This window comes from Pelecanus crispus, chromosome 2 (assembly GCF_030463565.1).
Source record: "Pelecanus crispus isolate bPelCri1 chromosome 2, bPelCri1.pri, whole genome shotgun sequence".
NCBI classification, from domain to species: domain Eukaryota; kingdom Metazoa; phylum Chordata; class Aves; order Pelecaniformes; family Pelecanidae; genus Pelecanus; species Pelecanus crispus.
In genome coordinates, this window is record NC_134644.1 from 101,539,776 (window position 1) to 101,566,184 (window position 26,409).

The 26,409-nt window shown below is 40.9% G+C and overlaps 1 protein-coding gene across 1 annotated transcript in view; it reads right to left on the reverse strand.

Annotated features, from left to right (window-relative positions):
• Positions 1-1,100: 1,100 nt before the first annotated feature.
• Positions 1,101-26,409, reverse strand: part of EPB41L4B (erythrocyte membrane protein band 4.1 like 4B) — a 179,951-nt gene continuing 154,642 nt past the window's right edge. The window contains exons 23-25 of the mRNA XM_075705285.1: positions 7,011-7,079; positions 2,806-2,969; positions 1,101-1,170 (exon numbers count right to left, since the gene is read on the reverse strand). Coding sequence (XP_075561400.1) covers positions 1,101-1,170; positions 2,806-2,969; positions 7,011-7,079 — 303 coding nt within the window. The remainder of the gene's footprint in view (positions 1,171-2,805; positions 2,970-7,010; positions 7,080-26,409) is intronic.

The following is a 26,409-nucleotide window of genomic DNA, read 5'->3' on the forward strand; positions in this document are numbered from 1 at the left end:
AACGTAGAGGCTGCTTGCGTGCCGGAGGTGAACGGGACGTATAGCCAGGCGTACCCTCCGCAGGTTTGCCAGTACACACGTGCTGATTAGTAGAGTGAAAAAATGGGTATAGACACAGCTATGCCACAAACTATCATTGTTATTGTTCTTTAAAGTGATCGATCAATTCATGTCAGTCAGGAAGGTGGTTTATCTACCCAGGAAGGAGAAGATCCTCCCTGCGTGAGCTACGTCCACACCGCCGAGGCTCTGCAGCCTTCAATGCTGGGGCAGACGCTGCCCGAGTGTGGGCGAGCCCTAATGCCTAGGCAACCTGGAGAAGGTAAAACTTTTCACTTAGTTAAAAAAAGTCAGTATCAAGCTAGAAAGTCAGTAGCAAATTACTTTAACAACTGATTTTTTTTCATTAATGGAAATACGGTAAGATTTAGTTGAAGGTTTAGGTCGAGATGACAAACTATAGGGAGTGTTGGGTGTGTATACCTGTATCGTGGGGTGTCTTTCCCCCTTGCAGCTATTTATATCTCTGAGTAAAGGTTAAGGTTAGGAATTTAATAAGACAGCCATTTATTTTTCTGTGGAGACTAACAGTCCTGGGGTTAGGATGTAATAATCATTCTTCTGCTTTAAAAATGGTTCTTTAACAAACAGCAGTAGCTCATTGCAATTTTCAGTTGTACAAAATGACATATTTTCTATGTTACTATCAAAATATTCTGCATAACATTAATTTCTGTGCACTTATTAACATATGTACAGAACAGTGTTTCCCAATAGAAATCAGTATGCTCCTTGCTGATCCTTTTTGCCCTAAATTTACCAAAACCAAACCTGAAATTAATTGTGTTAATAGTATAAAATCTCAGGAGAGATAAAGGATTGAAGGTTTATTTCCCAGCAGCAAATGAATAAAGGAACTCCTTCAAGTTAAAGTCTAGCCGAGACATAATTTTAACCAACCGTGGTGAATCCAGGCGAGCCAGGAATATCGCACATTTTCCCGATGCATTATGTTGAGTACACAGAAGCAGAGGAATGTAAACAGACAGAAGGCACATGAAAGGCCCCAATCCATTCTCCATCTGACGGAAGTGGGAATTTCATAATTCTGTCATCAAGAGTCTTTTCATCATTTTCTCTCTCTCAAGTTCACGCCTCAGAGTCTCAGCGCTGTGTAATTAATGCACAAACAGCCAATTATGGGAACAACAATAAGTCTCAGATTTCAATTTAAAATAATTAACATTTTCAAAATACCAAAGGAGGGGGAAAAAGGTCAGGCTCAATTCAGTGAAAAGGCTGATAACTGATGGCTGATTCAAAAACAAGTACCGCCTGATATTTCTGAAGAGCAAACAGAAGCAAGAAAAAGGACATAAAAAGACCCACATGGCAAAACAGTTTATGACTTAAGCTCACCCCCATTAAAGGCTACCGATTTCAAAGGAAGCTGGACTAGGACTCTCAAAATGAAACAGCTACAGTAAATGCTATCACAAAAGACTGGCATTACAGCCTTCTGCTCCTCGGCATCTTTGCTATTTGAGATATATTGAGATATTGGGGGCCATCTATATACTCTGCATTTACTACAGTCCTACTTTACGTGTACACATCAGGGCATGGGGAGCAGAGCCCGAAGTCCTTGCTCTCACACACCGAATCACTCTGGATCCCGCAGGCTCTGCAACACTGGAAATGCCTTGGGCTAGTGATCCGACTTCTTAATACATAGTGTAGGGCAAAAAAAATATTTACTGTGTTGTTCTGATAGTTATGTACCTAAAGCTTGTAAAGCAGTTTGGAGATTTAAAATGCAGTGCAGAAACCTTGCAGCCCATTCATGGACAAGAAGGGGTGGAATCACCCACTTGTGCTCAAGACATGCTATAGAAGCTGAGTTCAGCACTACAGCTTCAGAATTACATTTTCACTCAAATGATACATTTTTAGATGAGTTAGCAATGTTGAGCAAGTGTGCAGGTGCAATTAAACCAACATCTGCAAAAAATAACTAACAAATGAAATTGGGAATTGACTATGAAACGAAAAGTAAAAAAAGCTAATTTATTACGATGCCAAAGAAATACTTTTCTCTTCAGAATAAGCCTGGGACTTTTTGTGCTCCAGAAGTATTGAGTATATCCACTCCTACATTTGTATTCAGTAAATTATCGGCTTGGGAAATTCAGCTTTGATAAACTCTAGAATAAGAAGCCAGCATACAAAACCGGTAGGATGGAAGAATAGAAAACTGGAAGTAGGCTGCTTGTGGAAAGATGGGATGGCTTGTTGTTTCTCTGAGAAACTACAAGAAAGACTACTGTAGCTTGACATTACTGAAACAAAAAAAAAAAGAAAAAGGAACAAGAAAGAAAACCAGTGCCTGTTTTTCATTTAGAAGAGCAGACATTTCTCAACCTCAGCTTTCCCCCATGGAGATTTAATGTCAAAAAACAAATCACAACAGCAATTATTAAAAGAAAACCTTTGTGGTTCAGACAAAATGACTTGCCTGAGGAAAATCTGCGCAACCCTTTCTCTCCAGGCCGTTGGCCATAGAAATGGTAGGCTGTTGGCTGCAGCAGTTAATTAAGGTAGTTTTTTTCTCAGGGCAGATATGAGTTATAGGTATTTATTTACATAACCCTCCTATTCTGAAGTAGGTGACAAGCAGCAATTGGAAATCTTTTGGTATCAGGTGAAACGGCACTTTATGGTAATTATGATAGAAAAAGAGAAATCAAGCTGATTCCTTTAATGCAGAGAGCATCATAGTATTTCTGTGAAAGAACCGCACTGTACCTGTCTGCCAGTGAAATTGGTTTATGCGACGTATATATTGTCTGGACCGTTGGAGTTGGTATAGTCTCTGCCAGAGATCTCAGTACGGGTGACGGAGTTACCGGCGTTATCTTAGGAGATGACTGCACTGCACAGCATTGTAATTTGCTGTCTGTAAATTCTGCCTACAAAAAAAATGTGTACAGACACAGAAAGAAAAAAAGAGTAGATTAGCTTCTACTGCTCTTGCTAACTTTCACCATCCAATTCATTGCCAAACACCCAGCAACAACAACTAATAATGAGAACAAATGGGAGAGGCTGTAGCTATAGTTGCTCAGTGCAACCTCTGTAGATGCTGAAGAGTCACCTCTTTTGATGGCTTTTTCAGAGCTATGCCCTAGGGACAAGCCTGATGGCCACATGCACTACGAGAGATGAAACTCCACCTACGGGACTGGCAGCTTTTGGGTAAAAAACAATCATTTGGAGAATGCCACTTATCAGTATTGTGTTTTCCCTAAAAATAACGCAGAACACTGACCATGTGAGATTTCTGGACTATTCTTCAGAAATCCTATAGAATTCGCTGGTGGGTCATCTGACTACCCTGTGTTTTGTAACAGCCAGGAGTCCAAGCTTGTAGGAGTCCGGGTTTCAAAGTCTCCATCCCTTTCCCACGTTTGCTAACCGGAACATGCCTCAAGAGGAATATTCTGCAGTATCTAGTGACAGGTGACGTTAAAGCAATATTGGAAATGCTGGTTTCAAACAAACAGCAAGCAACCATCTCCTGTCTTTCAGGTGAGGCATGTTAGTGCTGCAGTATTACAGCAAAGACTGGGCCAGCCTATACAACCACAGGGGGAGGATCCCTAAAAATAAAACAGCCCTGTCATGCTTTTTGGCATGGATTATTTCTCATGTCAAACCACAGTGGCTAGTGCCTGTGGTGCGTGTACGACCCTGACCTGGGAAGAGCACAGAGCAAATGCAGTTTGTCAGTGCATCAGGACCATTAGGATATGCTCCTGCTGATAGCCGCATTTCTTTCCTGACAACTTTTTCTTCTGAACTTGGTTCAGACTTTGAAGCAGCAAGGAAGCAAAGTCACCATCATAAGGCAGCATATATTTATCCAGCTATTTGAATAGCAATATTTTTTTTGTCTAAATTATTTTTCAAATTCTGCAAGCCACATAGGATCAATGCTAAACGCAAACTAATCAGTTTAATCAGTGGGACAATTATTTGAGCCCAGAAAAGAATGGCTGTATTATGTTTGCTTGCTTGTTGTAATTTTTTAACACATCTGTTCATGTTTCAGCTAAAAGCATCTCATATGCTTCAAAACAACCTTTGAAGCAGAAGGAATTCCATTAATTCCACAAAATTAGTCAAATGAAAAATGTAAAACCAACTAAAGAAACTCTCCCTCCAATCCTGTCCAATTATGTGTGTAAATACAGACTAATACAACCTCTTCAAACTTCTCTGTCATTCAGCTTTTAAAACTCAGCCTTACAGGCTACAGGGATATCAAATTTGGTGTTCCTCATACAGGATCCCCATCCTCTGAGGACGGCCAGGTCTTACTTCACGGCATGAGAAGGAGGAAGCACTCTGTGAACCTGATGTAAATTCTCCCAGCCTTATTGAAATCAGCAGAGCAATGACAAATCACACTTGCTGAAGATGTGCTCTGAGTCCTAAAGTGTGTTTGCTCTGGATAATGGTTTTACGGTATATATCCAAAGCATCTTTTTTATATATATCCTCTTGCACAGTATGTTTGAGCCAAATATTTAACTGGTCTAAACAGATATAATTTAATTAACTTAAGTCTATGTGACTCACACCAACCAGAGAACATGGTTGTCAAGCCTGTCATTTCTCTATGGAAGACTCTGAAATTCAGAGGGGTTCCTGGCATGAGCCTTGTTTTTAAACATTCCAGGCAACCAGGTTCTCAAACTTTTCCTCTGAAAATCAACACAATTGTGTATACACCCCCAAATTAGAAGCCTTACGCAAAAGGTAAAGCCTTCCAAATGTCACCGTTCATAACTTTTTTCCCCTTAATAACATCTCAGTGTTTTGTTCCAAGCAAAAAAAAAAAAAAACAAAAAAAAAAGAAAGTGAAGGGGAAGCAAGGAAAAGAAGAAGGAAAAAAAAATGAAACAAGGAAAAAGAGTAACAACTGTTACCATCTGGGACTGTGTGTGACCAGAGAATGTTCAGAGTTAGATTTGCCTGCCAGTCCTAGCACCTACCTAGACCCTTCCCTTATAGCTCCCACTTGAGGTGCAGCTACCCTCAAGCCTTCACAGAGCCCATGCATCAGGATGAACTGAAACGCTGCTGGGGAGAAGCACGTCTCTTTGGGCTGGGACGGAGGACCACAGAACACCGGACCAAAGTGTAATTAACCTTCCGAATTGTTTTCCCATCTTTATGCAGTCCTCTATGCAGCTGCTGGTTTACCACAGATATTTGTACATAATTCGCTTAAAGGAACGTATGGTGGATCACACACGACTAGATTTTTATTGTAATGGTGTTTTAAATATTTGTGATCTGGATTCTGCCCTCCACCCTGCCCAGGGAAATGGGACTCTATGGGGAGAGGAGGGAATTTCAGAAAGATTAATTTGAACATTACTTTGCTGCTTCTCTCCTGACAGAGCATAATAAAAATCTCAACATTTGAATTTGCCATGAAACAGCCATCTTCTGCAAGATGGAAATTTCTGTAGGAAAGTATATCAGGGTAGCTTCTGTCTATATTTTGAAGTTCTATCACCCCAATGATGAAAAAATATTGTATACAGCCCTCCTAAATTTTGCTTTCATCGTAACTCTCATAGGCAGAAAAATAATTTCCTGACAATTGTTACTAATTAGTGGGAAAGCTATTCTGGGTGTATCTTTTTGCTTATATAAAGTAGTACTATGAAAGACACAACTGCTGTAACTTTAGTCTAGCTTTTACCACAATTATACTATCCAGACGTGGCTGACCTAGTGAAAAGTTGCTGTGACATATTCCTTTGTATTTTCGGATACCTTTAATTAGAGCTCAACAGTGGCACTGACACAGCTTGGGGAGCCTAACTAACTCTAGCTTTAAAATACCTATTCGGAGAAAACCGACATTTAGATCAAATCTCATGATCAGGTTTATTGTGAAAGAAAAGCCTCTTTCTTTAAATCATTTAAGGGCAGACAGTTACTACTGCACATGGCCCAACAGTGATTGAAGTTACTTCTCTCTGATTATATGTCAGAAATAGATTGCTGCTACCAATAAAAGTTAAGGTTAAAGCCTGAAATGCTTCATTTTGTGAATGCAATTTAAAAACTATAAGTCAGTTACTGTGGTTTATAATTATAATCAGAGAGTGTTTCTTATAGATCAGAATCACTTCTCACACTGGAAAGGACAGAAAGGCTTATAATCAGTCCCACGTGACATATTCAGTTACATCAAGTCCTCCAAAAATCTTTTAAAATGCTTTGAATTGCCGGAGTAGATAATTTTGTCATACGTATTACATAATGCCTCTACCCTTAAGGTAGGACTTAGATTGGACTTATTTTTTAAATTGTCAAAATATTGTTTCCTGTTTGTATGTAGTTTACCTTACCAAAAACCCTAAATCCCAGCTTCTGTGAAAGTTTAACAAGAAAAAAGTTCAATACTTCATTCAAGTTATTGAGTAAACATTGGAGTTTATACAAGGATACCATTGCAGTCATCAACACACTAACTACAATTCTTCCTTAAAATTCAGATGTAAATTCAATGAAAAGCAGGCCCCTTCTCGTGATGGCACAGCAGGCAGTTTCAGGCAGGAGGCCATGCAATTGCTAGACAGAGGACTAAGTCTTCCCACTCCCTTATTGCTCCTTGGAAAGATGCTATGGAGCTTCACAAGTGGCCCCTACAGTTCTGAACTGAACAACATTTTGGAACTGACTGTGTTAGTGGTGAGCCTTGACCTTTAACTCTTAGTCCTCTGTCTGGTAAGCAGCAATGTCTGAATGCAGGCAAGTTAATTATTTGTATAATGGGAATATTTGGCTGATTTTCACTCTAATTTCTACTTGGAAATTTATCCTTTTTTTTTTTTTTTCAGGACTGCTTAGCTCATAACTGTCTGACACTTAAAAATCAGTTTGAATTGTGTTAAATACACAGTTTTTTAGTTGCATGTTCTACTTACAGAAAACTGTGGTACTGTTGTAAAAGGATCGAAAAAAGGATTAGATGTATCGGCAGGGAATGTCTTTATCTTTAAAAAAGATAAAGAAAAAGATGTTACTTTCAGAGCATAAAAATGCAAAAGAAAAAAAAAGCAGCAAAGCATTGCAACTACAGTGACATATCCAACAAATTAGAGCAGTTCAGCAGTGCTTGGACCAGACCAAAAAAGACCTCTCCAAAAATGCATACAGAAACCTGATGATGAATAGTCAAAGCATAAATATGAAAACTTGATAGATTAATTTTACCATGTAATTAAATCTGTTGTGCAAATACGGGGCTGATTGCATACAATGTACCTTCCAATTCTGTCAACAGCCATTGGATCATTACCTGCTTCCTTCAGCCAGTACTACATTTTAAAATATGTAATATGAAGCGCAGCAGCAAATTCTGCAGTGCAGGAACTTTGGCTAAAGAACTTGTGCTTTACATATTTTAGACTTCCAAATTTTCAGTTACACAGTTGCTGCCAAAGACAAACAATCACGTAAGGTGGGATCGAAAGAAAACCATATATAAAAAAAGTATCAGGGAAAACTGTTTGTTTCAGGCAGCTACAAGGTCCTGTGTCAAGAGGAGGGCTGTGGATGAAGGATGATCTTAGGGGGTTTTTTTGAAAGGCGCCTGGAGATGGAGAGGTGAGAGACCAACATGTCCATGTGCAGAGAAGCCTGAGAGCTCCCAGGACTCTGTCCATGAGCGTATGGTCACTGGTGTGACCAGGCCCTGCTGGAAGTCACTTCCGCCCTTAAAATGATTTCAAACATTAACTGAAATTAAAGAAATATTAAAAGCAGCAACAGTCTCTGTCCCACTTCATTGTGAATGCTGTTTCCCATGATTTTCCTCTCTGGAATGCAGACTTATTCATTCATTCAAAGAGAGGACAATATATCAAATAAAGGTATCAATTTTGAACTGCACGTCATGCTCTCCATTTAGAAAAATCCATTTTTTTCATTGTAAAGGTGTGTTTTTCACTTTATTATAAAACAGCTTTTTGCATTTGTTTGTTATGCATGTCTTCAAGCATAATTCACTAACTACAGCTATACAATAATGAGGAAAGCTACCCCGAGGGCCCTGAGTCCTTGTAGGCCAAAGCAAAACCTGAAATTATGACGTCAAATATAATTAAGTAAATGTAGACTGTTTATTTTGTAAAGAAAATAACAGAAACATATTGGCTTATAAGGATGCCAAGGGCAATTAACAGCCATCTGTGGGCCCACTTCTACAAACATGTGGAATTAATCTTGGCATTAATTGTCAGGCTTCTTACACACACAGAGTACGGATGGCAAAGATACAGTTAAGCATGTAAATACCTTTTTAACAGAACAGAGGTGTTTATAAGTCAATTACACAGGTGCAAATGAATAAACAACTGCGCAAGGGAGAAAATCTTTTAAATCACAATTTTCTATGCAAACATATTAAAGAAAATGTCACACTCCTTTTTACAGTCCTATATTCATGTCTGGTAGCAAAGTGTATGTATACTACATTGCTGATTGAACCTACTCATTAGATGGAAGCAATAGCTCCTTGCAAGTTTGTTATGTTACGTCATACCCAGAGCCAAGTCTGTCAACGCAAAACATGGACAGCTGTAGCATGTCTCACTCTTCTGAGAGACAGCAAATACCCATGAGCCCAAGCTGTCATTCTCAGGTCATGAAGGGTGTACAATATGATGTTACAGTACAAAATACAAGTGCACTCCATTAAAAACACAATCTTTGAGCCAAAGGCAAACAGGGATGGGAAGTTGGTTGCTCATATGCAGTATGAGGTTGATATGCTACAGCCAAAATCTCTCTGATTTTGCCGGTTGGTCTCATTAGGGAAATGAAGCACAGTTACTGAATACAGAAGAGAAAAATGACGCAGAATGATATTCAAGAGCCCGCTGGGATTTGGGACCAGAGGCACATAAGAGGAGTCAGCCCTGATTGCATGTTGCGGCACACAGCCACGCAGAATACTCTTGCAAAGTCAGTACTCTGTAATCTGTGGATGTGCCTGCGGCCAGCCTACGTATCAAACACAGCAAAAAATGGTTAATCTGGCTTAATTATCAGCATGAGTTCCTCTCTCGGGGAGCTATGCTTATTTAATCTCAGGAATAAGAGAATCTCAACAAATGAAAGGCTCTCTACGTTTTAAATCCACCAATTTCCAGCATTTCAAAGAAACTGAAAACAGAAATTAAGGAACAGAGGGAAAAAAACATACTTGTGTTCAATTTAAGTGTGACAAATAGAAATCATCCTGCTCAGCCCTTAGAACTTACTCTTTCTTTCTCTCATCTTTTTTCCTCCTGAGAAGAGGCCACAGTTACTCAAACGACACAACAGAGTTTATTGGTTTGGCCCGGGGCCTTGGTATGAGCGCTGCTCCCAGCTCCCACAGGCAAAGAAAAGGCAGTGTTGCTGTTGCCTCCTCAGCACTGGTGAGAGGTTCTTATCCATTCATGGCTTGGCTCTTTTGAGGAGGAAGTAGGTACAATGGCCTCATCCACACAATGGCAGAAAAATTCCATATATTTGAGAACACTTTTCAGACTGCGGATATGCAGGATGGGGAGACAGTAGCACGGAAAGCATCATTTAAGCAACTGGTTTATGTGAAACTGCAATTAGAAATTTGAAAGGTCTTTTCACCCAGGAATATACTTTGGCTTGCCTGTCCTGCATGTCCACCGTGGCCAGCAGTGTGCTGATGACAGCAGCAGTTGCCAGCATCTGGGAGGAGGAAGAAAACCCTGTGATTCCCACCCCACTACACAAGGAAAGCAGCGCCATGTGTGAGTCTCATCCTGACCCTTGTCTTGGGGCTGAATTTATTGCATGGAGTCAAAACTCTTGGCGTAGCTCAGAAAGCAAAACAACTCCCTGACCAGAACAGGAGGTGAAGACCTAAATGTTATGCATTCCCCACACAGTGCATAGCCTCTCTCCCTGCCCTAGGAGGAAGACATACCATACCTTTAAGCGCCTCCTGACTCACGTGGCAGAAGCAGTCCCTAAACTTTTCCTGGGTGCTTTCTTCCCCCTGCTGCAGGAGCATCTGTTGAAAGATGCCACCTGGGAACTGAGAAAGGAAGAAGAGCAGTGCCATCTCCACCACCTATAGCAAACTTGCAGTTCCTCCAGCCTCTGGAGACCTTCAGCAGCTTCCAGGCTTCACCTGGGATTGCAGACATGAGGGGAAAAGGGAGAGGGAAGAGGAGGTGGGCAGCTCTGTGTGCAGGAGAGTCTCGTCAAGCTGAACTGTAGCTGCTCAGACTAGCAAAACACAGTAGCTGCTAGTGTGTGGATTGCCTATAGACAAGCTGCTGAGGTATTCTGTCTACTTTGGTATAAGACAAAACAAGAGAAATAACAGCTTTGAAGTTTACAACTGAGCACAAAAATTCCCACGGTGGCAGGTGGAGCAGCAATCATACCCACATTGCAGAGCTGCTCAGATGAGCATGTTCTGGCACAGCCAGGCTCTTCCACAGGAGCAAAAGGGACTAACTGGTGTCACAGGGGCTACAGAAATATCATGAGCAACAAGATGTTCTGACCTGGGCTCTTGATAACAGCATAGACAGGCTTTTAAGTATAAAACTTGATTTCAAGCACGCCTGCTCTCTCTGCAGGAGTGAAAACAGTCTTGCAGCCAAAGTCACAACCACAAAACAACCTTTAAAGCAGGTCCCATAAGTAACTGTCACGTCACAGGGGCACGGCATGAAAGGGAAGTGAAGGCGTTGTGCGTTCCAGCGGCACCTCGCATGCTGAGGGTTTGTTTCACAACCTCAAATGCCCCTTGCTTGAAAGGTCAGGGTGCGCTACCACAGCAGAACTACTTTGGACAAGTATCTCCTTGTCTAGAATATTTAGCTTGGCAAGCTGAGAATTTACTAAGCTTAAAAGAAAGTTGACTCTTAACAAAAAGAAAGAAAAGCAAGGAGAAAAGAATAATACAAAAATGATCAGCACAGTCTTGGGGGAAGTCCAGCACTTGAGTAATCTTTAAGGAGAAAAATCTGAAACCCAATCAATGTAACAGTCACATTGATTCTGTGGGAAAATGAGCGAAATTTCATTCCTCTGTGGATAATTTTCCGCTAGTACTCAAAGATTCTTGTGGCATTATTAGCTGTCCTTTGGGGTGACATATTTTGGAGGTATCTTGCCAGAACCAGAAAGAATTAACAGCACGAATTTGCCTTGATATTTATACTGCAAGGAAGAGCGAAGGAGGGTGAAAGAAGAAAAGGGACAACAGGACAAGAACCTTCCCCTTTTCTTTGCATTTGTGCAAAGAGTTCTTCTGGACAGAATTTAAAATCTCAATAAAAACAGTTGTACTTTCCTGAAACACCCTTTAGATGGATTAGGAAAAAAAAACCTGTAACACTCTCATAAAAGCAAATGGAAGTGGAGGGAGGCAAAGAAAGAGTATTCCCACCTGAAATGAAAACAGCAGGAGACTTCTGGAAAATGAGTCAGCAGTTGGAATGTGTTAATTGATATAATATTAGCTATTTTTGGTATTTCTATCAGAGGGGAATACTACAAATGTCCTTGCTGTGACAAAAAAAGTACCACTTTTGGGAGAAATGGGCTTAATTTGGGTACGTTCTCTTACATTTAGGGTAGTCAGTATATTCACTGCTCTGCCACAACTTACTTTCCTTCTACAAAGGTCCGGTAACATTTTCTGCTGTTGATACTTTGCTTTGTTCCCATCCCCTGCACCTTGACTGGAGGCCTTTATAACATGCTGGAGAAAATGTGCGATCTCAGTGGGTTTGCACTGTCACTTTGTATACTGGCCAGATGGAAGACAAACTTTAGGCCAAGCACTTCACTAGATTCCTGTGCATCGCCGCAGAAGCAGGGCTGCTAACACCTGAAGTGGTGTCATAAACATGGCTCTCAGTATACACATGTAGTCAGAGGAATATTCGTGGTGCTTTATTTCAAAATACATGCTATAAGTTGAATACTATCACATTCATACAGCACAGAGACTTGTTTCTACTTATCAAATTAGAAAATATCAGCAGCCAAAACTACTGGAGTACATTGCGTTAGCATTTCCTAGTCCTGATGTGTGACATGACTTTAGAAACACCAGTTAACCATTAGACCTGGTTTCCAAAACCAGTGATATGATTCTGGACTCTGCAATAAAGCTCCTTGTCTGCTGTCACACCATTTCAGTGGCTGAAATGAATAATGAGGTGGAAAATGTAAAACCAAAGAGTTTCTGGCCTTTTTCACCATGCAATACCCCCATGGCCAAACAAATTCTTTTGAGTGGGAGTGGGAGTAGTTTCTGGCTCCAATGATTGATCACTCAAGTAATGTCAACCCCAGTTCACTCCTTTTGTGTGCAGCAACGAAACTGGTGTCATAGGTAGGCAGGGGCAATCACTGCCTGGATGCACAGGGCAAAAATCAGACCAAACTAGTGCAGTCCAGTAAACTTGTAACAGGACAGAGACGTAAATCAGCAATACCATTGGCTAATCAGTCTTGGAAAAGGCTGTGTGAACTAAATGCCTCGATGAACCACACTTGGTGTGAATCCCACACACATTGTGTCACGGGACACCTTCTTTTCATAGGATGCAGGATTTTTTCCACTTGTTGAAATGATATTCAGGTGTCAGTGTCAGCAGACAGATTTCATTCACACATTATAGAGGGGCAGTTTTGCAGAAATGTACCAGTGAAAACACCCTAAGGCACCGAATGTGAAGTTTCTGAAGAAGATGGGTTTCTGTGCAAGCCACCAAGCCAAGGAACCACTATGTGTTGAGAACCTCCCTGCCTACTGTCACTCCCTCTGGGGAGATAACACTATGAATTCTTCCTCCTAGCTCCATCTGGTCTTTGGGTCTCCCTTGCTCATCTTGCAAATAACTGGTGGAGACTAGAGTTCAAGGAGATGCTTTGAACAACATTCATTGACATCTACGAACCAACATAAGTGAATCCAACTGTTTGACTCATCTGACTTATCTGCTTGGTCCTGCAGGACTGCAGGACTACACAGAGTCCCCCTCCCCACAGGTACCACTTAACTCCTTTTGGTAAACTGAGAAAGCTCCACCTTGAAAGTCAGGTTCATTCCATGGTATCCTTGCCGAACCAAGTTCTCTTGGGGTCCCTTCAAATGATGAACTTGCCATTCCTCTGCTCACCGATGGCGTACCAGCCCTTCTCTGGACCTTGCTGCAGGCTGAGTCCACCTATCCTGGAACATGCCCTGGCAGCATACACCATGTTCTTGATGTCCTCATTGGGTGCTTGTACAACAGGGCTAATAATTTCCTCTCCATCAAATATTTTCCTCCCACTTACAGTCACTTTGCACAACCCTTCTTAACATAAAGGCATTGTCAGGAGGTTGCTGTGCGGCTCCTCGGCTGTGCTCCAGTGACTTCTGGCTCCCAGACAGATGCTCAAGGGAGGTCACGGAGTGATACACAAGGTTCAGCCTCTGCTGAAGCTTGGCTTTGCTGCAGCTATAGCATTTCACAGATACTTAATGCATAGTAGTTTGTGATTACAGTATAAGCTACACACTATTTACAAGCAGGTCTACCTAAAACACAGTAGTGAAGATGCCCCGGATAAAATCCTGCATCTTCATGCCAATTTTTGTACCAATTTGGACGGGCAGCCCTGCAAATCATGTTGGTGCTAGTATCCCTCTTATGCTGCCTTAAGGATGGAATACTCTGTTGATCTTCACTGTAAGGATTGTAATTATGGGTTGCTAGCAAAGTGATTTCAGAGTTATTGGAAGGGGACAGGGGACGATGGTAGTAATGTTATTAAGTCACCCCAGCATCTCTACAGCACATCGGAAGGGAATGCATCTCGAGATCATTTTTACAATGCAGCTTTGCCTTGAGACTATTTTTGAGAAGACATTCTTCAAAAGAATACAGAATAATGACAATTCAAATGTGACAAAAGCAAGACAGTGTCCATGCTCTCACAGTCTTCAGGATTTTCAGTACTCTCTTGCTGATGCTGCGAAGGTGAGCAAGTTTAAGCAGAATAACCTCAGCATGGGCTGTCAGCCCAGTCACCATCCCCTGAGAAAAATGTGTCAAGGCAAAATGATGTCACAGTCTTGATGTGTCGGCTAAAATGCAGGCTAAGGATTGCAGCATTTGCTTGGTCTTTGTTTAAAACACAGCAATGAAGCAAACAAAAAGCAGTAGGTACACTTGCTGGATACGGTTGCTCTCCAACATTGGTGCAGAATAAGTTAGTTGCATTGCTAGGACAGCTAATGCAAAGTTACCTTTTTTGCCCCTTGGTCTTTACCAATGAAATCAACGATGATCCAGTGCCAGGTGCCTAGATCACGTGCACAGCCAACAAAATTATGTGGCATCTTCTGCAGATGGAGGCTGTTGTCACTGAGCAAAGTCACTAAAGGTGGATAACATGAAGAGGAGGAAATGAGTACTGTGATTCCTGCCAGTTGAGAGTGCCCCAGCTAAGCCATAGATTTCCCAATCTGACTGCCAGTAAGCAGACTGTACATGCATTTCGTACCAGATGGAAACTCACCACTAGCCACACCTGATTATTTCTAAGCATAGACACTGACAGCTCATCATCCAATAACTGTTGGTTCACCATGCCTCATTAACATGGAGACTTCAAACCCAGGGACATTTCAACAAAGGCTGACTAATAACCACATAACATACCTGCACTTTTTCAAAAGCATCAGGATCACATTCCTCTATTGAAAAGTTATGATAGATTGACGCAAACAGTGCACTGCCTGACCCTTGTCCAACACAAACAAATAGTTTGAGTTTCTACTGTAATCAATCTCTACTTGTGTAAGAGCAAAAGCTGGCTGAAAGTCCTTAAGTGTCCAGAAACTCAACCAATCACGGTCTCCTTGTATGTCAGGATAGTAAGAAATACTTTGCATTAATTTTCTGCCCTATTTTGCTGGGCTGTTGAGCTCTGCCAATATCCCCAGGAGTTTATACTGTTCATTATTCTAAGGGAAAAGAACAGCACAGGTAGATTAAAGTCAGTGGAGCTGCAGAAAAAGTGTTAAAATGACAAACTGGTGCACTACTTCTATATATCTATCCAGAAGGGCACTTGGGTGTATTTTCAACTTCAGCATATGACTAGTCCCAGTGACTACTGCAGCCTTAATCTGTGCATGTGCCTACAAGTTTTGGTGACCTCTCATGGATTAGGATCTACTCAAATACACATAGGAGTGCTGACTGCTGCGCTGTGCTGCAGTTTGCCAGTCTCACTACTCTAAAAGTCTGGTCTGAATTAAGCTTCTATATGACAGTAATCCATTCCCATCATAATATGCCACCCTTTCCAACATGCATTACAGAAAAACAGCGCTGCTTCTTTAAATGTAGTGGATGCAAGACTATTTGATCCTATCAGTAAGACCGACTTGAGTAGAAGCTAAAAGTTTTTAAGGAACAATGTTTTGCTTGGTTTGAGATTCGTGCATGAACAAATCCAATCGCATATCTAGTAAATCTTTTGTGATAAATGTTACGTCTAAAAACCTATTTATTCATAACCTCATGCCCTTGGCTATGGAATCATTCATATTGCCAGCCACCAAGCACTGAAAAACCACCAAGGTTCTGTCTTGACCGCAGGCAAAATCTTGTTGTGTTCAAACACAACATCTCATTAGGCATATACATTTACAGATTCAAATACTTGCATTGTAATACTTTGCCAATTCAGTGTCATGAAACACATCAGATGCCTCTGTGTCTGTCGAGTCCCTCATTAAAGCAATCCACCATCAAAGTAAATGTATTGTTCCTTTTCTCAGCTTATTTCCATTTTTTCAAGAACAAATTGGGATGTTACTTTAAGAGTTGGTCTCCCAGTCTGAGACACTGTACTCAGGCATATTCCATAGCTAAAGAGATTAGTCCCAGCCAAGGGATAATCCCAATTGATTAGGGCTATTAGCACATAGCTCACTCTCACCCATCCTTAATGACAGCAGAAATTTCTCCTTTGGACTGAGAGGAAAAGTACAGAACTCTTCTGCTTGGCCCAGGAATGACAAGAGTTTGAATGCCAGAAGGCTGCTCTATCATTTGAGCAGAGCTCTGCTTCCCCATAATTTGTTTATTGGGCAAAGGATCCAGGGGATCCATTATTAAAGACATCTCTGTGAAAGCGACTGAAGAAGATTATAATGCTGCAGTGAACAGGAAAAGAAAAGGGAAATGGGAAAGAGGCCAGACAATGACAGTCCTCTCCCTGGAGGTCTGCTTGTGGCTCTTCTTCGGGGGAAGAAATACACTGTAAATAAAATGTCACAGGCAGATCCAGGTCCCCAGTCAGTGACTTCCTGCCCATCCCAGCAGGAGCTTGCAGGGGAGCCAAACTGGGAGCTGGGCATTTCCTGCGAGGCACGTTTCCAGCACCACTGCCTCCAAGGCCCCTTCCCAGCACCATGTGGTGATGGAGGAGACCAAAACACACTGTTGTCTGGCAACCTCTGCTGATGTTATGGTCCCTAGGAAGATTATAATTAACTCATTCAATCCAGAAAAACCTTAAAGCCTTTCTAAATCGTAAGAGGAGCAGAAGCTGGTCTTGTCAACCTTATAACTGGGGAACAATGAGGGGGGTTACAGCGACGGCTTTAACTTTCTCCCCAAGAGCCCTGGGGTAGCTGACGGCTAAGACCTGGGACACTTTGTTTTCTTGGGGGTGTTGTTTTGATTTGTTGTTGTTTGGGTTTGGGGTTTTTTTCTTGTAATCCTGTGCCTGCTGCTTTTAGAGTGTGCTCTCTGTGAGCTTGGGAACTAACTGTTCTTGGTGCAGTAACATGCCCACTTTGGCCACACTGTAGATGTAAAGACAAGCCTTTACCCACACTGCCTCGGTGCCCCTGTTCTTGGTAAGGGAGAAAGCATAGTTTCTTCAACCCTTTTTTCCAAACTGCTAGCAGCAAGACAGGAGAGATCTGAAGGAGAAAATCGCTTTAGAGGCACACACAAACATGGGCTCTGTTGGCCGCAGACATTTTGAAGACAGCAAGCTTTGTCTGCAATCTGGGCTGCTCAGCCACTGATGCAAATGCAGGGGCTCTATCTGGATGGGAGCACTTGAGCTTCATGGTTATTGATTTTGACAGTTTGCTTGACTCGGATGCAGCATGAGATGAGTGCCAAATTGTGCACAAATTCAGGTGGTCAGAAGCCCACTGTATTTGGCACATGATTTCCCATCTCCAGCACTGCCAACAGGGCTCTCAGCAGAGCATGTGCACATGGCTTGGTGTGTGTGCCAGATGGCATGGGCAGCTCCTTCATCAAAATACATCTTGGTAATATCGGGCACTTTTCCCAAAGTGGCCAGGTGACATTCCACAGTATCAGAGCACTTGCAAGACTCTAGCCAAATTTTTGGCAGAGGAACAATAAATGACATTAATTTGCTAAACAAGTTTTGTAGACGTTCACTTTCCTGACCTCACTGGCTGCTGCTCCAAGAGGTGGGGTTCGGTCTTGGGGTGCTGAGCATGAGATGAATGTCATGCCATAAAGCAAGCCATAAATCCACAGTTCTTCCATAGCAATGGTTTTGTGGCCAAGTTGCAAGGAATAACTAAGGACTATGCAAGAACTGTTTTCTAGTCAGCAGGCTTAATTTGGATGTACAGGACACCCACCTCTGTAGAAATTTTCTTCCTCGGCACAAAACAGTTTATTGTTTTGTTTCTCAGAGGGTGATAGAAGGGGTAATGAACAGAAGAGGACCCTTTCTACTGAGTTCAGTGTTTTTTAATCCTGTTACCATGGATAGTTGATTAGCTGGAATTACACAACTCCTGTTTTCTTCCTTCCACAATTAAATTACAATTTTCCTCTATGATCTACAATATTTGGGACAAGGCTCAGAAACTCTGGAATTACTACAGACATGCTGACATTTATGCAAACTTCAATTTATCAGTTCAACTTACTGGTTATTTCTATTGACACTCTTCTGCGTTATAAGACTTCTCCCAGGCTCTGTATAAAATCAAAGCAAAAGATCTGTCCTGATGTAAATCTCACAAGCCAATGACTGGGTCTGTGTTTTGCTTTTGCTTGCTAGTAGACAGACTACAAAAAATTAAACAGATAATATGCCTTGGTAGGGGATTTTCCCACTGTTGTGAATAACAGTAAAAAGCAGCAGACAAATCAGTAGATGGGCCACAAGAGAAAGTCAATGGTCACTTAGGTACTGCTGGTGGTTCATCAGAAGAGACGCTATTGGAACTGCTTAGGAATTCTCGTCAGAAAATGCCTATTTATTCAAACTGAATGTGTTACAAAAGAATCGGTGTGGTACAAAAGAACAGTTTTATCTCAGCATTTTGTCAGGGGAGGTTTTAGAGCCTAATTTAGAAGTGACATTTTGATTGGAAACATGAGGTCATTGAAATTAATTAACAAACATTACTTGAAACTGAAACACTTCACAACTGCTACGATGAAAAGATTTCAAATTGGCCTGATACTTCTCTTTACCCTTCTTACTACTCTCTGACATTTGATTCAGGATGTTTTCTAAAATACAGGCTCTTGAAAGAAAATGTAGACAACTAGATTTTACGTTAATCAAAGAAGAAAACAACAGATTTCCTATCAGTTCCGATTATTCAACTGAGTGACAAATAAAAGGAAAGTTTACTTGCTCTTTTTGCTGGTTTTACAAGTTGAGTTACCCAGCCAGTCAAAAAACAGCTCAGAAAGCAGATGTTTCCATTTTTCTGTTGGAGCTTGGAGGCGTTCAATTGAAATTCCACAGAACAGCCAAGCAGTTAGCATCACACTTGCTATCACACTGGAAAAATGTGAATTAGAATTACACATATATCAATTCATTAGTGGGTTGGAAAGAAAACAAATACACAATAGTTACTCACTGGAGTCTAAATGCAATTGTCACTAATCACAGTGAGGAAGAAAGATTATGAACTTCACAGCTGCTGAGACAAAAGGAATTCTGTACTTCTCAGGCCACAGGAAAGGTGATTAATATGCCTTTATCAAAAGACTTTGAGACATAATAGCTTCATCACTATACTTGTCTTGTCAAGAGCAAACGTAAAAAGATACACCTAATTTCAAGTAGGCTTTTGCACAGAAGCTGAACATTTTTCTATTACATGGGTTACCATAGAGTGGAAAAGAAGGACACTCAGTCAATACATCCAAAAGTTGATGCCCTGTGTCTGAAAAGCCCTGTCTATCTGTTGTTCACTTTTATTCTCCTTAGGTAGATGTTACACCTGCTTACTGCTTCTAAGGGCTTGAAACACATTCACTTGAAAAGTAAAGCAATAATCTGAAATTAAAAAAAAGATATTGAGCAAAAGTATGATTGAAAATATCAGACCTGATGTACAACGATATGTAGGTTCTAAAAGATTTGCTAAAGATTTGCCTTCTTAGCTTGCAGCAGGAGGTAGATACGAGCCAGTTTAAAATCCGTTTGCTTGCTTGATCCCCTTCACTTATTCTGATGTTGATCTCAAGCAAAAGAGAAAGCTGCTACTGTCACATAATGATCACATTTTTGATGGGGAGGCAGGAGAAAGGGATGGCAGGTAGCATTTTCTTCTTTTTTTTTTTAAAGCTACAATCATGTTTACGATCCTCAAGTTTTCTGACTACTAACCGCTGCTGAAGTGGTGGCAATCTATATCACTTCAGAGGCACTTAGAAAAGCTTTGGACTAAAATGGTTTTTGCACTGCTCTGTCTGTGGAGTCTGGCAGTTTCAGATGCTCTGCTTCGTTAGGGAGCAGTCTCCCTAGGATCCTGTCTGTCAATTGGCGTCAAGTCACTGTTATTGCAGTCAAGCACATCCTAGACTCCCTCTCATAAATTGATCAAACTTTGTTTTAAAGTTACTTCAACAGCCACAGTAGTCCCATTTGGAGTACTACTCCACAAACTACACTGCTTGCAAATGTACTTTATCACTCCCACAGTCCTCAGGAGAAGCATCTGTGAAACCACAGGCTTTCACAGATGATTTGACCTAAAGCTAAATCACTTTGTTTGTGGGGTTAGTGTTCAGCTAGATCAATGAGCTGATCGAGCTCCTATCACAGCCCCACTAAGGAAGCTAGGACAAATGAAACCATCCAGCACCCATTTACAGACACCTGCGTGTACAGCTGCAACCCCACAACCTCAATTCTCCAGCTTCATAGGCAAGTCTGTAAACTGCCATCAAACCACTACGCATATAGGCACAGCAAACATCCCGCCACAGGGCAGCAATCTCGCAGGCTTCAGTTACAGAGCACTAGCAGTTCTCTAAGCTATTTTCCTGACTGTATCTCCCTGCAGGCACACAGGTGGTAGAAGACCCACCACTCTTCAGGTGTAAATGTCTTCTCAAATGAGCTCCCAGCATGTGGCAGGCCTGCTATGGAGGCCAGCCAAAGTTTTAAGCTCCAGGACCAGCTCTGCCTGCATGATCTGGCAGAAAACAGATTTATGGATAGGCCTTTGCTTCTTTTATAATTTCTACAGGCATGGGGCAGGCACATGGAATGCCAGAGGATGGTTAAGACAGCATCTTAAAATGTACAGAGACGACTAAAAGTAATTGTATGCGGCAGACTTTGTCACCTCTCCAGGCAAAAGCTTATACCCTCTTGATCCAAACTACCTTCTGACATTCTACCCTTACCTTCTTTCCAAGTTTCATAAAAAGTTAGCCAGTAGGTCATTCAGTATTTTAAAGCAGTGAATTACAAGATACAAAGTAGGCACAGTGCAGCATCACACCTGCACTTTTTTCCACTTACCACCTTCCCCTCTTTTTGTACCTTTTCTTGCTCATGTACACATCATATCTAATTTATCACAGTGCCCACTGGTGCAAAGTCAGCAATGGATTTCACCTTATAGATCTTTTTATTTCTTGAAGAATTCACTTTCAATTAGTTAAAGAAATAGGGAAGTGTTGAATCATCTTACAGAGTACACCAAGTTGTCCTGCTCAGCATACAGAAAATGGGGAAAAAACATTCGTTGAGCCAATGAATTTAAATCACTTAAATAGAGGCAAAATAAAAAGTAAATCTAGATGTTTAGAGTTCATCTTTTAGCATTCTCTCACTTTGTTTCTTCACTGACTCTGTGTGCCCTTCTGTAATGGATGAATGGGAGCAAATCCCCAAATAGTTGGGTAGCAGTCAAAGCATTTTACATTTTTTAGTGGATGTTAAACTAAGATCCAACAGGCGGTTTCTGAGCCTGACTGCATTCCCAGACACTCGGCTATCTTGAGTATTAGTAATTCAATAGACTGTTTATGAGACTGGAATCCACCAGTAAAGCCCCATGCTTGAACATGAAGATCTACATATTGGCTGCAAGTTCTACTTATAGTGCTTTATGTGTGCAGACTATAACAATCAGCTATCTGGGAGTGTGAAAGTACAATCCGAAATGTATTCACCCATTATTCTGGCTGCCCAAGTGGCATGATTGTTTTTAAAAATGTGATAAGTCCCCTCTCTAGTTATTAGCATGCTTTATATAACCTAAATGATGCTCAGGTAATTTGCATTTGCTTGATTCAGACTGCATGCTCCCAGGAGCCTTGCACTGCATGCAGCACTGAGCACTTTCTGCAAACCCCCAGTCAAATGTCTCATACTCAATTTGACTGAGCACTACAGTGCACCCCTTCAAATTGTGTTCTTATCTGCTTGATGCCCTTTTCTCACAGGAGAAAAAAGGTCCTTTCTAATATCAGTAAATTTGAAGTATTCCTTGAGTTCCTGTGGAACTAGATTTATTGCCTGTTGTTACAAGTTTTTTCTATTAAAGTTGTTTGCTTTAGCAATTGCTGCTCTTTGCCTTTTCTTAGTTTAATATGTAGTTAAAGGGCATAACTTGAAACTGGGAGTAAACGTACATTTAACATGTTGCCTACTGCTTTGAGTTCTTATCTGTATCTATGACCATACATATAACAGACAAACTGCTTCTTTGTGCAAATTCTTTTGCTCATAATTGGCCATTGCATGTAAGCTTGAATGTGCAAATACTGTTAATTGAGAGGCTGGCTTAGAAAATAGCATTTTTGAACATTCTCCTTCGAATCGAGGTCATATTTATTGCTTCCGATTCTTCTTGTACTAAGAAATCTTTTTTGTTGTTATGATGTAAAAGTAGAAAGCTTCTAATTCTGAAATATAACACACAGACTTCCTAAGTTTTTTGAGAAGATCTATTTTATCTTCAGTATGTAGTTCACCACAAATAAAGCATTTATAAATTTGTCTCTGACTGAGATGTTTTAAAACCTCTTGGGCATGCAGAGATACTTGATCTATACTTTCAGTCAGTTAGATGGTAGATACATGCTACCTAATGCTCTTATAAAATACTAGCCTTGAATTACATTATAGCTACTTTTGTTTAGAATTCAATGCCAAAAGGACTGGTTATGGAGCTATTAGAGTTTGATATGTTTGCCTGTCTTCCATGGAAAAATTGCTTTGCACAGTAAGTGAAAATAACTTCAAAACAAAGGCAAGAAATACTGAACTAATTTCCCACTCTGTTATTTGGCTTATTGCAACCTTGCAAAATTGTCATAAAAATTTAGCAACTAAAAATCCAATCAACTGTTCTTTATCAATATAACAAACATTAAATGGGAATGGAATGAGAAGATTCTTTACTCATTCCCCTCTATTCACTACCCCTCAGTGAGACTTAGTGAGATCACTTTCAATGAATAGGATTGCTTACACTAGTAATACTACTACTGAAATAAAAATATTTGTTTCCAACTCATCCTAAATAAAAATATAAAAATATCTAGTTTTACACTGAAGGCCATTTATTTTTTAATTTTTAAACTATCATACTGACAGTTTATACCTTTTAAATGTTGTATCTCAAGTTTTGAAAAGGCAAATAGTTTTCTCCTTACTGTTTTCCACCAATAGATGGCAGGTGAAGCCCTAGGAACTTACTTCATACAGCATGAAATAAGAACACATACTTTGCACGCGCCAGCTGTAAGGTGGTGCTCTCTGATATCTCTTCAGATGTGACCATGATTTAGTCCTATCCCATCCACCCTGCATTATAAACCTTAGTCCAACTTTAGGAATGGCTAGATTTGTGTGTAAGACTGTTAACTCTTATTTATTTTGTCTTACTCCATGAGGTCAAGCTGAAGTCTAAGCACATCGCCTTTCTCTCTTGGTTGGGAAGGTATTTGTCAGCATGGCGTAGCAGCTGTTACATTCATTGAGGGTCTTAGGACTGAGCTTTCCGTAATAAAACAAGAAAGCTCTGCATTCATACCCATGTCACAAATCATACTGATTGTAAGATGGAACAGAATAGCTTGAAGCTCAAGCTTTGATTTCCAGTTCCATAAAAGCTAGAAATGAGAGAGAGAGAGAGAGACTGGTGGCAGAAAGAGCCTACTACAGTGATAAAACTAATTTTAATGAACCACAATAAGGATGGTCAAAATGTGATACTATAATTCTTCATATATAATGCTGTATTTAAAAAAAAAAAATCTAGCTCTTCTCTGAAACACAGAAGCAGGAGGGATTGAATCTCGTTTACATACAAGCCAGGTACAGTGCTTAAAGTCACAATGAAGTGGTATAAAAAGATAGTGATTTTCTTCTGCACATGATATAATGATTTTAAGGACGGCATGTAATGTGTTGTAATCAATTAATTGTAGGATTTACTTGAAAAATGAATAGAAGCATGCATAAATCACATGGTTTGAGGACTGCAGAGCACAAAAGGATACCCTTCCTTCTAGACAATCTGCATTAGTAAATATGCATTATTTCTCTTGCAAAATGATTTCCTGAAATCAGTCTACCTCGCAATTGCCCTGCTGTTACTGGCAGTCTAAGTATTGATGACTAAATGACCATTAGAGCTCAGCTGGTTCTTGTATACATCACAGTAGCTCCTCCAGGCTGACCGAGTAGACAAATTTGACTGCTCTGATCCCTGCATGGCATCCTGGATGAATTCTATTAATCCAATCCATTCACTAATCCTTCCATTTTTATAAGTTAATTTGGTTTTGTGAGCTCTACTTCTAACTGTAACTCTCAGCATGTATTAAAGCTTCCACTGTATGGGCAACAGCAGCAAAACACGGATAAAACCCAAGGCCATCGAGAAGCATCAATGATTACACACTGAACAACAAAGATCATGCAGCTGAGTCAGTGACTATTAATCACTCTCTGCCAGTAATGTTATAGAAGAGAAGGGAGGATGTCTGAAACTGCTTCGAATTAACAGCTCTCCAGCGAACTGGAGAAGTTTGGTAGCATACATCATGACCAAAATAAAAAAGTTGATGTTAGGTGTCCAATTTGGTGCCTTAGTCTCTCTAGTCCAGACGACAAAGAGAAGACAGCTGTTTGAACACCCCTCTGCAGGAAACCCCCTGACTATGTAGGAACCTGAACTTCCAACCCTATCACCTCAGGGAAATACCCCAAATTACGCAGTATGAATGACCCTTTCTGATACTGTACCTGTCACTGAATGTGAAACAAATGAGTGCAATTAGCAAGCAACTTCCCAAGAGCCAGGTCATAGGATGCAAAACCAGCACACTACCACTGACTTGACAGTAACATAACGCTAACCTGTACATGATCTTGACCCTCAAATGACAGCACATGTTATCACAACAGTATTATTAAATAATCAAACTGGCTCAAAGTTATGCATTTCCCCTTAGCTTGCTTTTGTTTAGAGCCTCTCTCCCTGAAGAGTAAACTTTTCATTCAAACCTCAACTGAGAGCAGCCTGTAGCCAGTGAAACTGCAGAGAAAGGTCTGTAAACAATAACTGCTTTGTAGAGAACAAGCTGACCTTTATAGATGTTAAACAAAACAAAAAGGGTTGATTGTTGCTGTGCAGTACATGCTCTCCAAAATATTAAAACCAAGAAAGTCATGGAAGGTTAGTTTATGAACATACAGCGTGATAAATTAGGTCCGTGGATGGTGGGGTAGGAAAGGGGAAAGCATGATTGGGTAAAATATTTAGGGAAAAAAGCCTGTGTCCTCAGCTGTACAAGGAAAAGCGAGTAATGCTGACTTCTATTAAATGGAAACAAAAAACAAACCTACGTTATCTAGAGCAGGTCAGTTGCTAAAGTCTCTGTGACTCATTTTTAAAAATTCTGGTTAATACAGTAAGATATGGTATAATCTTTTTTAGAATAAGAAATCTGTTAGTAAACTCCAAAGGATAATTACTTAGAGTTTAGCCACAAACATGTTACTAATACAGAGAAGGACAATCTAACCTATATAAAATCACAGAATCATTTAGGTTGGAAAAGACTCTTGAGATCATCGAGTCCAACCGTAAACCTAACACTGCCAAGCCCACCACAAAACCATGTCCCTAAGCACCACGTCTACACATCTTTTAAATACCTTCAGGGATGGTGGCTCAACCATGTCCCTGGACAGCCTGTTCCATTGCTAGATAACCCTTTCGGTGAAGTAATTTTTCCTAATATCCAATCTAAGCCTCCTCTGGTGCAACTTGAGGCCATTTCCTCTTGTCCTATCACTTGTTACTTAGGAAGAGACCAACACCCACCTCTCTACAACCTCCTTGCCGGTACTTTCAGTTTCAGTCTGCCTGTGTCTTGTCAACCCAAACTACAGGCAAAGGTTGCAGAATGCTGCACCTCTTTCTCTCTTCTTTGCTCCCTTTTAATTTTCCCTTCCACCAGAAATGTATGGGGCGGGGGTGGGGGGGTGTTCAGCTTAAATACATCTCTTCCTGTCACCTTCTGGAATGGAATAGTTTCATCATCTAGCACTTCAAGGATGTTCCAGGTAAACTTTCTCATTTCTGTAGATGCTCCTCAGTCTGCAATGGTATTTTCAGGTGCAAAACAGGTCCCTCCTATATGGTGGATGTCGGAGCAATAAGCACCGTACTCTCATTGCAGATGCTAGTGCTGGAACAGCTCTCCCACCAAGGAGACCTAGGGGCTCAAGGAGCTAGAGGGCCCCTTACATTTCTAGTTGCTGCACTTCAGAGATTCAATATCTGCACTATAAAAGTCTTGGGGCACAAGGACTGCTCAGCTGAGCCAGGATGAAGGGCAAAGTTAAGAAGGGTGTCAGCAGGAACAGGGTGGGTGCCAGTAGCACTTTGGTGGCAGGTGAAGAACGTTCTTACTGAACATCCTGAAGTGACAGAGGGACCATGAAGAGACCTCAAGGACTCTGTGAAGAAACAAACCCACAGGC